Genomic DNA, 14,522 nt, shown 5'->3' on the forward strand with positions numbered 1-14,522 from the left:
CATATCAAGAATGCCCTCATCTATTTACACGTGAGGCTCTTGGGAGCCCCAACTTCTTCAAACACGTAATCGAGTTAAAAACCGCCGCTTGGTGGGTCTTCCTGGAATTGGGCTGTGCGTCGAATCGAAGGAAAATAATGTGAGCCGTCGACGCCTCCGCGGGGAGGGCGCGGTCCTGTCGAAGGGTAGATAAAAGTTAACAAGGAAATAATTGTCGTTACGCGATTTCGGCTGCCGTGAGGGATTTCGCTCTTTGCCGCGTGACCTTTTTGCTGACCGAGTAGACCAGGTCCAGCGTCCAGAAGTGGCACAATTGCGCTTGGGCGCAAGGGATAGCACCGTAGAGGGGAGCGACGAGCGGAACCATTGCGTAGTCAATGAAGTTCTTCTTGACGTTGCGGTAAGAGAAGTTCATGCCATCAGACAGTCCAGCCTCAGTCATCTCGCGTTGGCGGGACTTGACGCAGATGCGATGGAAGCTCTCATACAAGAACAAGTAGAGAGCAATTTCCATGAAACCGAAAGTGCGCAGAATATTGCACACGTCGAAAATCCAGCTGAGGTGTGCCACTTCTTTGTTGCCCTCCGTGACCCACACGTACAGAGTGGAGGAGATGACGAAGATGGTCATCTGAAGGGGGAGGAAATGAGCCTCGAAGAGACGGTGGAACAGGTAGACGATACGTTCCCAGTTAGGAGACTGCAATGTGTCGTGGGTAACGTCGGAGAAGACACCGCTCTCTCTGGGCTGTTCGGGGTCCTGCTGGTCCAGCTGCGTCTCGGGAACGTACACGTCGGAAGCGTCGCCCGTGGAGTTGTGCAGCGGACGGAAAGCGCGAGAGGTGTGCTTCCTTTCCTGCCAAAGTTCGACGACCTTTCGGAGCGCATATCCAGAGTCGAGAGCACCCCACATGTGTCTCATTGCCTGCTTGTAACGAGCCTGCATATCCGAGTAGATACCGCGAAGACCCTTGGAGCCATCACCACAGACGTTGCTCTGGCTGACGGGGCTGACGACGGTTCTGACGGTCAAGTTGCCGTTGAGCGCGAAAAAGCACTTGAGGTACATGTGCAAATCTTCTCCGATGGCCTCGTTATCGCAATCCCAGCCGCCGACGCGGTCAACCAGTTCCAAGGGGACAGAGTAGACGGAGGTGGGAGGCGCGATCGTAGATCCAGAGTACAGTCCCGACATTCCACCGGCACCCCAAAGGATGTCGGCAACACGGACAATGGCGGGAACACTGTGGGCATTACGGTCGAAGATGATTGGAGCCGCGTACATGGTGGTCTTTGCTGTTTCGGGATAGGCCAGGTGCATAGTAGTCAGTAAGGCGAAGAAGTTGGATGAGAGGTGACTGTCGGCTGTACACCCCACGTTTCTGTCAGCGAATCATCCTACATGCGCAAAAATTGGAAACATTGACTGCGGCAGATTCTCAGAATCTGACATGCGCACGTACCGTCGAGACCCGTAATGATCACATCCTTGCGGGTGGTCATTGAATATTTTTGGCTCAATTTGCGGGCAGCCCAAGCCACGTTGCTTCCCTTGCCAGCAGATTCACCGGGGATGTCGGACGGATGAATGGTGTAGTCAATGCTGCGGAACTTCTTGACAAACTCCTGAATGAGAGTCATGGCCTTAAGCTCGACGTTGGGCTCGCGTTGTTCCATTCCCAAGTAGACCTAGCAGGCAGGTGTCAGTTTTTGCACGCGTATCAAATGAGAGCGAAAGTAGTCGCTAGATCGGTGATCGACGACCAGGCGAATTATTCGGCCAAGTGGGTGTCAGAAGGTACTCACATCGTAGCAGCTGCGAGCTTGAGGGTGCGAAGCCAGAACCTCGAGAGTCTCCTTCAGGGTGTCCATCTCCTCCTTGTAGTTGGGAACGATAATAGCGTGGATGACGCGGTCGGGTTCAGCATCACCATCGGTGTAGAGTTCGGGCTCGGTGTCGCCAGCTTCGCTGCTAGACGCAGACCCACCGTGGGAGGACGTCAGGGTCTCAGAGCTGGACAAAGAGGTTGAGGAACCACGGCGACGGTGGGAGAGCCTGTAGTCTCTCAGTGTCCTGTTGCGAGCGATCTTCTTCAGCTGGCGGGTCATGTCAAAGACAGCCCAGCAGCATCGGAGAGGGAACGCGAAGACGAGAATGTGGATAAACAAGCAGTAGTAGGCGTAGATTTCGGTCCAAATACCAGCGCCCTTGGTAGTCGAGGTCGAAGAGCTAAGGCTGTCCTCGTGCAAATAGTTGTGTGCCGAAGCGGCTGATTCCTTTGAGATAACCCAGTAACTCAGACCCAACAAGCCCAGCATGGCCAAGCCGCCAACGCGGCGCGAGGCCCAGGCCAAAATCGATGACATGGTGACGGCCGAAGATGATGCTTCGGTGAGGCGCGTTGCCAGCGATAGAAATGTCGACGAAGAGGCGATAACTGCGGGAGGTCGACGACGGAAGGCGACGTTGTCTGTCTGCCGAGGCAAGCACCCGATAAGAGGCTTGGAAAGATGTGCGAAGCCTGACTGGGGGGTTTGCTCGAGGGAGAGCGAGACCAAGAACTGCAGACAGCAAGTGGGAGAGGGAGAGAGGAATGAAGAGGGAAGTAGGGCGGAGGACGAGAATCAGGAAACCTCTGGGCCGAAATTGCGAATGGCACCTGAAGAATTGGGGCCCTACCGGTCGAGGTCGATAGTGGTCTCTCGCGCTCTCTCACTCTTTCTCTGGAAAGGGTTGAGTGTGGATGAGGAGGAAAGCAGGTGACAGACAGGAGGAAAGGGGGGGAGGGGGTAGAGAAGGAGTGAAAAAGGGAGAGACTGAGAAGAATTAGAGTGCGTCTTGTCGGATGATATTCACGAGGAGGATAGCGACTAATGGATTCGGGGGACGGACTGAGGAGGAGAGAAAGAGGGAAGAAGTGCAAGGTAGTGAGAGTGGATGATTTCTTGCATAGGGACCTGGGCATGGAGGAGGTGGACACGGGTACAGTAAGGTCGAGTCTGCTAAGCTAAGGCAAGGTGCGGTAAGGTCCAGTCCAGTCCACCTCAGTGTCCCGCGGGTGGTACACTAATACTTTGTACAGACAGGTATTGTAAGGCAGGCCGGGTACGCAGTCACCACCTCAGCGACCACTCACCAGTAAGGTCAAGCAAGGTAGACACAAAGACATGAAGACACAAAGACACGAAGGGGGGCGGCAGAGAAAGGGGGCGCGCTGATTTCTCTGAGGTGAGGTGCGGCGTGCGGCGTGCCTTGTTCTGGACTCTGTATCCGTACCTGCTCCCTTTCCCTTTCACACGCGCACCTCAGAGCTTGTTTGCGTTGGACCAGACCAGACTGGTTCCAGATGGGACGTGGGGAGGGAAAAAGGGTCGCTGGTATCCAGTACTTGCGTCGGCCCAGCGCCACAGCCTGATTCTGGTGCGAGGGACCCGCTGCTGGATGTACGGATACCAAGAGCCATTCTCTACTCCGTACCCCCCCAACTTTCTCTGTTTTATTTCCATTTTCACAAAAACAACGGCACTACTTAAGGTACTTTGGAGCATAGCGCCTGCCATCAATAAAGTGATGCTGAACTTCTACCGCCCCAGACACCATCTACACCATCTACACCACCTACCTTACGTGACTACCTAGGTATAGAGGAGGTGCTCGCCGCCTGCAAGAGGAGGTGGGAAGACGTGCAGCTTGCAAAATCGTCGAACTGGGGCCTTGGACAGGACAATGGGGGTAGTGGAAGCCTCTGGATTGGCGAGACGACGAGCTGGGGGTTTCCTAGCACCGGTGATGGCAGCCGTAACAGACCGGGGGGTTACTAAGGTACCTTGATCCGGAGAACTGCAGCAGATTGAAGGTGCCCTGGTGAAGAGGCGAGGCAGGCCGCAGGCCGCAGGTCGCAGGTCGCAGAAGGCAATGAAAGAAAAAAGAGAGAAGCAAGAAACAGAGCGAGGGTCGAGATGGTCTCAGTGTGCCAGAAACCAGACTAGACTGGTTTTGGATGAATCTCTGGATCATGATTGGCTCTTCAGAGGAGAAGATCGCCTTTGATTGGCCTGGGCGGTAAGGGCCTGGGGTATGCCGTGCTGAGGCTAGTGCATCTCGCCCGCTCGCATCGCATCTAGTGGGCTGCCTCTGCGCCTGCCTCACTCCCATCCTCTGCCTCGATAATTACTTTAGCGCGAAAAGAGACGTGGGCCCATGGAAAGCGGCAGGGATGGCACGGATATACGAACAAGGTCTGGTTGCCTTGGGAATTTTCTGCGCTTGTACTGAATCGCCCCGCGGGAAATGAGAAGTAAGAAATTACCGAGTAAGCGGTCAATCGTGAACACTGTGTACAGCCAGGATGTATCGTTGTGAACTTGTGCCTCTTGTCCCTTTTTCTTTCTTCTCATCCGCCCTGTTGCTGATGACCAATCGACATCGAATTACGGAGTACGGAGTAAGGTAGCGTTCGTTGGTCTCGCTTCGTGACAGCTTCTCTTGCTGATAGCGATAACGATTCCAAGGAAAGCACTGCCATGCCATGCGACTCAAGGGCCTCATTATCATGTTATAGTATTTTGGGCCAAGAAAGTCTCATACTCTGCGGGCTTGGCCAATATTCCGAGTATGAGCGGAGTCAATATTCGAAGACAATTCTAGGCAGTCGAAATGCAGAACGTAGGAACCCCTTCAGATAGATTGACTGGGCCAGCTTGTTGTGATGATGGAAGTGTATTGGTGTGCGACACTGCGTCATGATCGAGTGCGAGCCGACAACACTGGACAGGACAGGAGCTTGTCGGGCACTGCACAGCCGCACTTGGCGGGTGGCTTCCCTCAAGCTCAATTCGAACCTTCTTTGTGTTGTCTCATCTCTCGATTATAGTCTTGATGCTTCAGTCTTGGTTGATATTCTCTTCTTACTTGGGCATGTCCAGCCTCAATGCCGAGAGTCTCGTCTCTCAGACCATCACCGTACGGATAAGGTGATAAGAAGTACCTCACTGGCCGCCTTGCAACAAAAGTAAGTGCTCCGTACATAGCTACGAGTAGGTAGGTATTCAGAAAAAATAGAGCCAACAGTCGCACCTTTTACGACGACTGGGACGCAATTTCACAGAGACCCCGTACAGTGTGTGATACTCATGCAGCGATGCCAAGTTCATAGGCCAAAGACTGTCTGCAATGCCTGCTGCCTGTGCCTTTTTCCACGCTAGGGACGCTAGAGACGCTAAGCTGCCGTGGGGTCGCTCCTCCCGCTCTGACGGGCTGGCTCGCCCAAACGGGATATTTGAGAAGTACCTCCCCACTAACAATTTTCAATTGCTCGATCCGGGGGCGTCACAGTGCAGTGAAAGGCCCACCTTGTGTGCTTTTTTACCGCCAGCTCTCCACCTCACCAAGCAACCCAAGCGTAAGGCAGGGGAGCTGTGATAGGTACGTACAGCCAACAACACCTAGCACTCCTGAGTCCTAGGTAGGCACAGAGTACGGAGTACGGTTACAAAGTGCAAGGCAACTCGACATCCGATGCTGGATCCCGCGGACATAGTACGGCGCTCCCGCGATGCGATGACAAAGGGCACCACCGTCCACGGCACGCAGGCCGCAGGAGTAATAACTCATCAACAATGGAGACTGGAGCAGGACCCGGACCCCCCCAATACCCATTCCATTCAAGCCCTGCAAAAACATACAAACAAAGGAGGTCCAGAGCTCAACAGCCCATAATTGTTTCTGATTTCTCGTCGATGACAGTCTCGGTGGTGGATGCCCAGCATGGGAAAAGTGTAGAGTCTGGCCGGGAATACTCAACAATGCAACAAAGTATTCCGTATTACCCCGTACTCTGTACGAATACTTTGGGCTTCTGTGGACTCGTGGAGGAAGATTGTTCTTTGTGCCGGGTTGTGAAGCTTAGCCATCCTTAGTGGAAAGCCGCTCAGGGGGGCGGTGTACTTCGTACGTAGAGGGTATCCGTAGTCAGCAGTCGAAGCTTAACCTCACAACCGGACGTGGGGCTTTCCTTTCCTTATTTCCAAGGCTGGCACTTATCACGCCTTCCTTCTTTCCTTCCAGTTATAAGGTGTCTGCTTAGTCAATATCTATCATAAGGTAGAGGCTAATGCCAATGAAAGGTACAGGCCAAGTCTGAATGAGTACCTACGCCTGTGGCAGGCGATCGGTGAGATAGCCTCCACTGACTACTTCTCTTGACGATTATACCTCGGGTGCTTCGACTTCATCGGCTTCCAGTCTTGTGCCTTGATCTTTCCCGCAGCCAACCTTGCCAGACCAGCAAATCAATCTCTTCTGGAAACTGTTTCCATCTCCTTGCTGCTACGGAGCACCAAAGAGGTAGTTCGACATGTATCATACTTGTGCGAGGCAACCGCTGTGTTTGTGGCCATGTCATCAAATCCGTATCAGCTGCCAGCGGTTGAAATGCGCCAAGTCACGCCCTCTCTCCCGAGCAGCTCACATCACGAGCTCAAGAAGACTATGACCCAAGCTACCCTGGAGCTCAAGATAGTCGATAATACCATCAAACACCCAAAGCTCAATATCGCTAGTTCATTCTTAATTCAGTCAATAACGACGCCTATCGCTCCTACGATTCGACCGTGCACTGATCCTCCGGCTAAGGAAACATGCCGAGTATTCTTGGAAGCAGTCAACACTGCGACTATCCGCGTTTGCCAGGTCGGCGAGGACGAGCAGCCACGCGCCATCGATACCGCCTCTTGTGCCACAATGCCACGAGACAAAGACGGTATCCAGGGCCACTGTCGCCGCTGGACCTATGTTATGCTTGCGTGCGAAGACGAATCGAAACACACGGCGGGCAGATGCTGCTGGCGGTACCACGCTATCTCCGCGTCACAGACGATGCTTCAGGTCTGGGAGACTTACCTACCGCTGCGGCGCTGCAGGATGCTTCTAGCTGCCGGGACCACATGCAAAGTGGTACGTAGGCACGCCAAGCGGAGCAAATCGTGGCTCAGTCTGAGAGCCCGCACACCTCTGGATCTCGTCGCGACACCGTCTAATGAGCTGCAGTCTCGCAGTCTCGCAGTCTCGTAGTGCCCATTGGCTCCTTCAAGAGTGCTTCCCCAACCCCAGCTCTCACAAGCGGCGCCGCGGCTTGAGCTGTCGACAGGCGGCGGGTCAAAGGAGGGGGGCTTCCAGCGTGGCAGCTATGGCTGCCGTCGTCATCCATCACGGCTATGCTGCGGCATTGTCGTCATAGGGCGAAGAGATGTGACCCTAAAGAGACGAGGTCATGGGTAGCTAGACGACGAACGACGACGATAACCAGCGAAACGCGCCTACACAGGCGAGATTAGTCACGGCATGGGCAACGGGACTACAAGGCAGCATGCTTGCTAAATGTCATCTCATGGCATGCATTTTTCGACCAGACCTGTCGCACACCTTTCGCCCTCCAGGGTTCGCACCGATGATTACACTCTGCTATGCTAGACTAGCTTGCGGTCGAGGCCCCGCGGACAATGTTCTTAGTCGTCCCACCATCGCCAAACCTACACTTGGTGTCATCCTGCGCTGAATCTGACGTTGTCCAGTCGGTCCAATCCAGTCACAGTGCGGCCCTCCCGCTCACTCACAGTCGGACTGGAGAGCCGACGTGGGATCTCGGGGCGTGCTGGGATACCGTTGCTGCGAAATGATGGGATGCTGAGACACGGTCAATCTCCAATTTTCCTCTTCACCTGGCCTCTCCGGCTTCCTCTTCCTCTGTCTGGCCCCTTTGCAGAGTCGCAACCGCCATGGAAACAAAACAAAAATTGAAGTCCAAATCAGCAGACGAAAATCAGGGCTAGGTGCTCTGGCCAGGCCTCTACCAGGGCCCCAGGGTTGCAAAACTGTAAATGTGCCTGTCAAGATTCAGCAGTGACGGGTCACGGCAGCCGGGGCGGGAAATTTCGACCTGCATCCCGTTGACTTGGATGCCCTGGTCACACTGTCCGATATCGACATGTGCCCGACAAGTGCATATCATCAACTATCCATCTCACCAGTCTCGATCACGCTCAGACACCGGGCGGTTGGCCTTGGTCAATGCAGGTTCTGCGTGGCCTTGCGAGCCGCATCAACATCATCAAATCAACGCCGTTGGCTTCTAGCGCATTTCACCAGCCCCGTGCTGACTGCATTCAAGCCGTCTTGATATGCTCGTGCTATCAATGGCATCTATTCATGGCCTGGCTGATCTAGCGCTTTCTATAAACGCCTGATGAGGATTGGGAGCGAACTGGCAAAGAGACGTGAGGTCAGACGAACAACATGCATTTAGCAGGTAGGGCATGCCAGAGACAAGCATTCGCATACTTTGTTCGTATGGAACACGAGAGTACCTACTACGACAGACGATTCACCTTGGGACGATGTGGCGTCGAGTAGGCTGAAATCCTGGTACGGATAGCTGACGGTGCTTATTCCTCCCGAGCAAATACAGGCCGCGATATGTCTGAAAGACTGAAAGAAAGGATACCGCTGGCTCTGAGTCCGCTTCAGGCTAATTCTTGTATTGTTCGCTCGTAGAGTTGCCCCAGCCGCACTCCATGTCTACTCAATCACAAGCCAGGACTTGCTTCTTCCGTAATGAACAATGCGACATGCTGGTCCGAGGATTATCGGATATGAGCTTTTGGTCACCAATACGATGAGCCAGCGCATCGATTGCTTCGTAATTCACGCAAATGCCGGACGCAATTGCTCCTTCAGCTTAACTCCGATCTTGGCGAAATCGTTCCACTCGCGGCATCTAGAGACTGGACCATCTCTCCAGCAGCCGACGCAAGCACAGGGAGCCTTGGAAGGGGATCCCTATTCCGCGGACCTCCACCATAGGGGTCAGCAGTGAGCACTGGAGCAGCAAAGCGACAGGCGTAATGTCTATCCGTACGGTACGGGCACTGGCTATGATGAAGAAAGTCAGCAACCAGGAGAATACCGAGGAACACCTAGGTAGGTATTGCAGGAGGACCTATAGGGGGGTTGCCGGATGGTGGGGTGGGCGACCACTTGGCGGGCCGGCGTTTGAGATTGAACGTTTCTGATGCTCCGAATCTGACTGGCCGACTGGACCAGCAACCTGCGAGGCAAGACATGGAGTTCCAGGTCTCCTGCCCAGCCAGCCGGCCGCGTTAGAAGGAAAATGGTCCGGGTGCGGCTACCACCATGGTTTTGTGTCCAGTCTTCGGGCTTTCCTGGGGGAATCGGGGCGCCTCCTCGAACACCATCTCGCGTCGATGCTCGCCGTTGAACCACCCCCATCAACGCCGGCCGCCCCCTGGCTAGTTGCCATTGCGGAACCTACGCCGACCCGCACCCGCGGATCGCCATAATGGTAGCATAACCACCACATGTAGATACCAACGGCAAGATGTCGGAAAAGAGGAGTTATTGAGGGAACGGAGAGAGAAACGACCAAGGGAACGGAGCTACGCACCACACAGTGTATCCACCAATCGACGATTCGATTCTGTCGCCGTCCAACGGCTACTTGGCAGGCCTTGGCTTAATTCGTCACTCATCACGATTCACGACTGTGTATTATTTAGAAGTTTGCTGAGTTTTGCTGCCTTGGCTGTGCCAAATTTGCAAGTCACATTTCATCGCCTTCATTACTTTTTTCACTGAACCGGGAACGCGAAGCGGGAACTAGAGAGAGGTTGTAACTAAGGTTGGGAAAATCGATCGTGGCATACAGGCCTCCATCTCCCAGCTCAAGTCGAGACATCGATGCGTGTCCGGTACGGCTGAAGCATCCGATGTCTTGACTGTGAGTTAGAACTCAGCGTGCGATAGCTCCCGCAAGCCTCAGACCAAATTGGTGGATTCGTTGCTCCTCTCGGAAAGCTACGTCCTCCACGCTGCAGAGTACCTAACCCACGCATGGCGGACGGGTTGCCCTTGAGACACCGAATCCATGGACCAATGTGGCACTCAGACTCGTCCGGTCACAAGTGGCATGTCTCAACAAGTTGCGATTCAGAAGTTCGCCCCATCATACCCGTCTGCGTACGCATCTGCCCGTTTACCACCGGGCCCGTCTTGTCGGCCGACGGGGTCCTGCTATACTCCAATGCGGGAAACAACTTTGAAACAAGCCCTGCGAGACAGTCGAGATGGGCATACTTTTTCTACATACAGTACAGGATGAAGCTTGCAGGACAGCGTGCGTGGCTTCGAGCAAGCAAGAACGGTTGATGAGGTGTTAGGGGACCATTATGCCGAACTTGATTCCTGCAGCGAGTTGCCGCGTTCATGTTCCTCGGGGCTTCTCGAAGCAAACGGTCGAACGACTGAGATATGGCAATATGCGATCCGCGCTGTCGAGGGCCTATTCTCGACCACAAAGGCTCCACGGCTAACCGGCATCCTCCCTCTGCTAACGCAAGCTGTTTCTGGCAAATTGGTACCGTCAGCTATGAAACGGCTTGCCTCAGACGTCGAAAGCCAAAAACAAAAAAAAAACTCCCCGCCCGATGTCTTCCATCCCCGATGACCCCGATGGCCAGACGGATCGACCAACCAGTCACCTTGCGGGACTGATATGTCGCATCATCGGATCCGGGGTGAGACCTTCGGCTGCCCTGTGCATTGCTTCCCCAGCCAACGCGTCACTTCTGCTTCGGCCGGGCGGGCTTCGCTCGCCGTCCGGGCTTATGCCGAATCGGAATCTCCTTGGCAGCCGGCGCGGGTGACGTGAGTATCCCGTTCAAGAGCCGTTGCCTCGACTTTCCCCGGGCCGACCCACCCCCAGAGCTTTTTACACGTCCGACGTCAAACACTGATCACTCATGTTTAAACAAAGATATGTTTCGACCTTGTGTGGTATTGATTATTGGCCTGACGACGTCAATTGTCTGTGGTGACGTTGTGGTACTCAATGAGCTATCGAGGTGCGCATAGAGCCTTTCCTCGGCAATTAGGTCCTCTACGACCCCGTTCGTAATGTTCACTCTTCTCTGAAATCCCATCGGCAGCTCCTCAGAGGCGCAGCGCGCGCGGCTGCGCTGCGTTGTCAGCAACAGAGCCACCCCGGGCCCATCTTGGTCGATTCGAACGCCGAACGGTGCCCGCGGATGCGTGATGCCGCAAAAATACCTTTGAGCTTAGATGCCGTCCTTCCGTAGCCCCACTCCCGTAGGCATGCTCGTGGCTTTCAAGTCAACTCCTCATCCGAAGGCTCCGGATGCAGACTTTAGAGACGATGCAGATATCGAAACGTCGAGCAGAATATTTATCCCCACAGATCTTAGCCTGCGATACTCTCTCCGGCCATCTGCTTGTGTGGCATTCTCGGCTGGTGTGCCGTACTACGAAGTTGAAGCCTCTAGCAGGGCAATGAAGCATACGACCTTTCGGTGCCGAAAACATCTTTCTGCGAGGCAAATCGTGCGGCAGCGGGAGGACTTGGCTCGTACAACGGACGAGTAAACCATCCATTATCGCTTTCATACAACCTTTTCGAAGAGTTCCTGGATGGGTTTCGCAGCCTACACCAACGAAGGTTAGAAATCGGCGCATGAGAAATTCTTCCCAGGTGAAGGTCCCAGCAGACTCCAGCGCTACTTACATCGATGAACTTTTCCAAGTCTTTGTCAAGGTTGGCCAGGTCGTCCTTGCGCTTCTTGTTCTCGGCAATGAGCTTCTGCTTCCTTCCCACCAGCTCGAGTCTCTGCTGCTCGAGGGCTTCCCGTCCCGCCCGCTCGTGGCCGATGCGCGCAATCATCATGGCGTCCTCGTCGGCGTCGGCGTGCTCTGGTTGCTCGGCGATGAATTCTTCGACGGGTATGAGAGGTAGCTTCTGGTAGGTATGGCTGGTGGTTGAGGTTGAAAGGTTAGCTATATGAAAACCTGCTGGCCGAGAGAGAGCACTCCCTCTCCTTGTCCCTCTCTCTCGGCCGCCGTGTAAGATTGGAAAGGCCTTACTCGTAAGATTCGCACGCCTCGATCTCGCCCTCGAGATGGCGCTGCTCGTAGTACAGGTTTTGCAGCTGGAGGTGCAGGCGGTCGACCTCGTGCCGCGCCTCGGCCGTCTGGGCTTTTGTGTCTCTCGCGTTGAAGTTAGCGGAGCGGTGCAGGCCGCGGAGGTGCGAGATGTTTGTGAGGAGGAGCTTTTGCTCTTTTGAAAGGGCGGCTTGGAGCTCTGGCGAAGAGGCTGATGCTGACTCTGAATCTTCGGCCGCGCGGGTAATTTCGGTGAGGAGGTGGAGGAGCTTGGCGGCTTGGTCTTGGGCGTAACCTGAGGTCTGGAGGACCGCGCCTAGTTTCTTGTCTGATACGAGCTCGTTGACTACCATTGTTGCGGTTTCTTGGGGGTGTGCTTTTGTTCGTGCGATTGTGTAAAGAGTTGACGATGAGGGATGGGGAGAAATTTGGTGATGTTTGGTGGTCGGTCTCGGTAGGATGAGTTCGTCAATGGGTCGCCGCTACGGTCGGTTCGTACGATGGCTATCTGTACGAAGTAGAAGGGTTTGGTGAAGCTTCGGGACGAAGTTGGATTTCGTGTCTATCTTGTCGCGCACGCGCAAGGCTGAAGGGAGGTGAGGTGGTTGGGCGATCTGACGAATGGGGACGCGGAAGCTTTTTTCGACTTGGGATGGAATGGGCGCAAACAGGCGGATGGTAAGTGGGTACGATAGCCTTGTGATTTGGTTGCAATGGCTGAGAGTGCGCCTCCAAAGTCGAAAGTTTGGGCTGTGGTGTTGGATCTAGACTGTTTCCGATGCTTTTGCCAATGTTCCCGTAGGTCCCGTCACCACCGTAAGGCACCGCGGCGGACGTTGGAAAATCAGTGCAGCCGCACCGCAGGGCGGATTGTATGGATGGGACCGTGCTTTCCAGGTAGGTAGGCACAGCTTCAGCTCCCGTCCCACCACCACCTTCTTCAACTATCAGGAAGTGAGCCAATTCTTAGCAGTACAACCCGCCACGAGCGGCGTTCTGCTTATTACTCATGCATTTGGACCAGTTCATGCCTGGGCGGATTTCACATGAGACGAGATAAGGGCGGGCCGTATGTCGGGTGAGGCACATGCTTCGTCAAACGCCAGGCAAGTGATACCTTAACACAAGTTTACAGAGCCGAACATTTACATACAAAAGTAAGTAGTGCCCGCCATGGTCGACTAGTCGGAAGCCCTATCGCATAGTGCTTTGGAACTACTACATCATGCTCCGTACCTTGGATGCGATACTAGGGGTCTAAGACAATGGTCTTGGGTTGTCATCACAAGGCACGCTAGGGCGGGAGTTTCCCCCCAGTGTCGAGTGTCATCTCTTTCCAAGCCTTTTGGACTGCCGTGCTGTCCACAGACTAACTAGATATGCATCAGAGGTGGGAAGATCCGAATGGGATTGTAAGGGAAACAGTGATTCCTGCGATTGAAGCAATTGCCTACGTCAGACGAGACCTCAAAAGGCCTAAGAAGGAGCTTGGGGTTCCGTCATTTTTCATTCCTGCCATTTTCAAAACACATGACACTTGATGGATTTCCCAAACTTCAACCCTGTCTGTTTCCTGGCCTGCTTTGTTAGTTTTGATTCTCGGAGCTCTTTTCATGCACATGCTGAACAGCATATCAGCATGGCCTTTTCCCACTTTCCTTGGCCGTTGACGGACCATACCCTGCCCCGTCCAATTCGGACAAGGCATTGACGGCCCGGCCTGGTCGTCATCCCAAGGCTTGGTTTTGACCGTTTCTTCCACATCTTACGCATGGCAAGGCAAAGTCGGCAACGGGGTGCATATTGGCATACATACATGTTCAGAAGATCTTACACTAGTTTGTACCAAGCTGGCAGCTGTTGTGTTTCGATTCTGCAGCTGCTGTAGTAAGCGCACTCGTGGAATGGTGTAGAGAAGAGGGGATGGAAAGAGAGCAAGGAAAAAAAAGGAAAAAAAGACAGTGGAGGTTCCACCGTCCCTTGTGGGAACGGGGGTGCGAGGAACGAACGGATGACGACGATTGGTGGCGCGCATCAAAGGCCCGCCACGCCACGGCACGCGCGCCTTGGGCTGGGGCCGAAGTTTACCGGACCATGCAGGCGCTGTACCCGCTCGGGGACAGCAAAGCGAACCGAACAGCCCTGGGAAAGAAGGTGTCTGTTCATGCTGCTTCCCTCTCAAGTGTGAAAGAGTTTCAGGGCAGTTGCTTTCTTGGTGTGAATTTTTTCTTCTTCGATGATTTGGTCAGTGATCTATCTCTTCCGACTTGGAGAAACTCATCTAGTCTCTGGTTTATGTTGGTCTCATTCTTCATCAAGTCTTTCTCTCGCTCTCGTGTCTTGTTCCGATGGCGGATCTCATGTCCCTTTAGAGCTGCAGAAAAGCCCACATGCCCCGAGATGAGAAGAGCCAACAATCCCGGTCTCTGCAAGGTACCTTACGAATACTATATTCACTTTGCGTAGCTTGGCTTGGCTTGGGCGCTTCCGCAACTCATTCGCAATTCCCTCTTGTAATAATTCCCTCTTGACTGACTCCGTGTTTTTGCTCGTT

General features: G+C 54.1%; 3 protein-coding genes across 3 annotated transcripts; 1 reads left to right on the plus strand and 2 right to left on the minus strand.

Moving 5' to 3' along the window:
- Nucleotides 1-217: 217 nt before the first annotated feature.
- On the minus strand, nucleotides 218-2,367 carry BDP55DRAFT_542553 (glycosyl transferase family group 2-domain-containing protein; the record flags this gene model as incomplete). The annotated part of the gene is made up of 3 exons (XM_060568321.1): nucleotides 218-1,365; nucleotides 1,464-1,689; nucleotides 1,807-2,367. 3 exons carry the CDS (start codon nucleotides 2,365-2,367, stop codon nucleotides 218-220), a joined length of 1,935 nt encoding a protein of 644 aa, XP_060435363.1.
- A 4,030-nt stretch (nucleotides 2,368-6,397) lies between these two features.
- BDP55DRAFT_627290 (uncharacterized protein) lies at nucleotides 6,398-7,556 on the plus strand (the record flags this gene model as incomplete). Its single annotated transcript, XM_060571738.1, has 2 exons — nucleotides 6,398-6,955; nucleotides 7,308-7,556. 2 exons carry the CDS (start codon nucleotides 6,398-6,400, stop codon nucleotides 7,554-7,556), a joined length of 807 nt encoding a protein of 268 aa, XP_060435364.1.
- A 3,370-nt stretch (nucleotides 7,557-10,926) lies between these two features.
- BDP55DRAFT_751521 (Fms-interacting protein-domain-containing protein) lies at nucleotides 10,927-12,321 on the minus strand (the record flags this gene model as incomplete). The annotated part of the gene is made up of 2 exons (XM_060580642.1): nucleotides 10,927-11,838; nucleotides 11,951-12,321. 2 exons carry the CDS (start codon nucleotides 12,319-12,321, stop codon nucleotides 11,352-11,354), a joined length of 858 nt encoding a protein of 285 aa, XP_060435365.1. The 3' UTR covers nucleotides 10,927-11,351.
- Nucleotides 12,322-14,522: the final 2,201 nt, after the last annotated feature.

The sequence above is a fragment of the Colletotrichum godetiae genome (genome assembly GCF_030913485.1).
Source record: "Colletotrichum godetiae strain CBS 193.32 chromosome Unknown BDP55scaffold_4, whole genome shotgun sequence".
Lineage (NCBI taxonomy): Eukaryota > Fungi > Ascomycota > Sordariomycetes > Glomerellales > Glomerellaceae > Colletotrichum > Colletotrichum godetiae.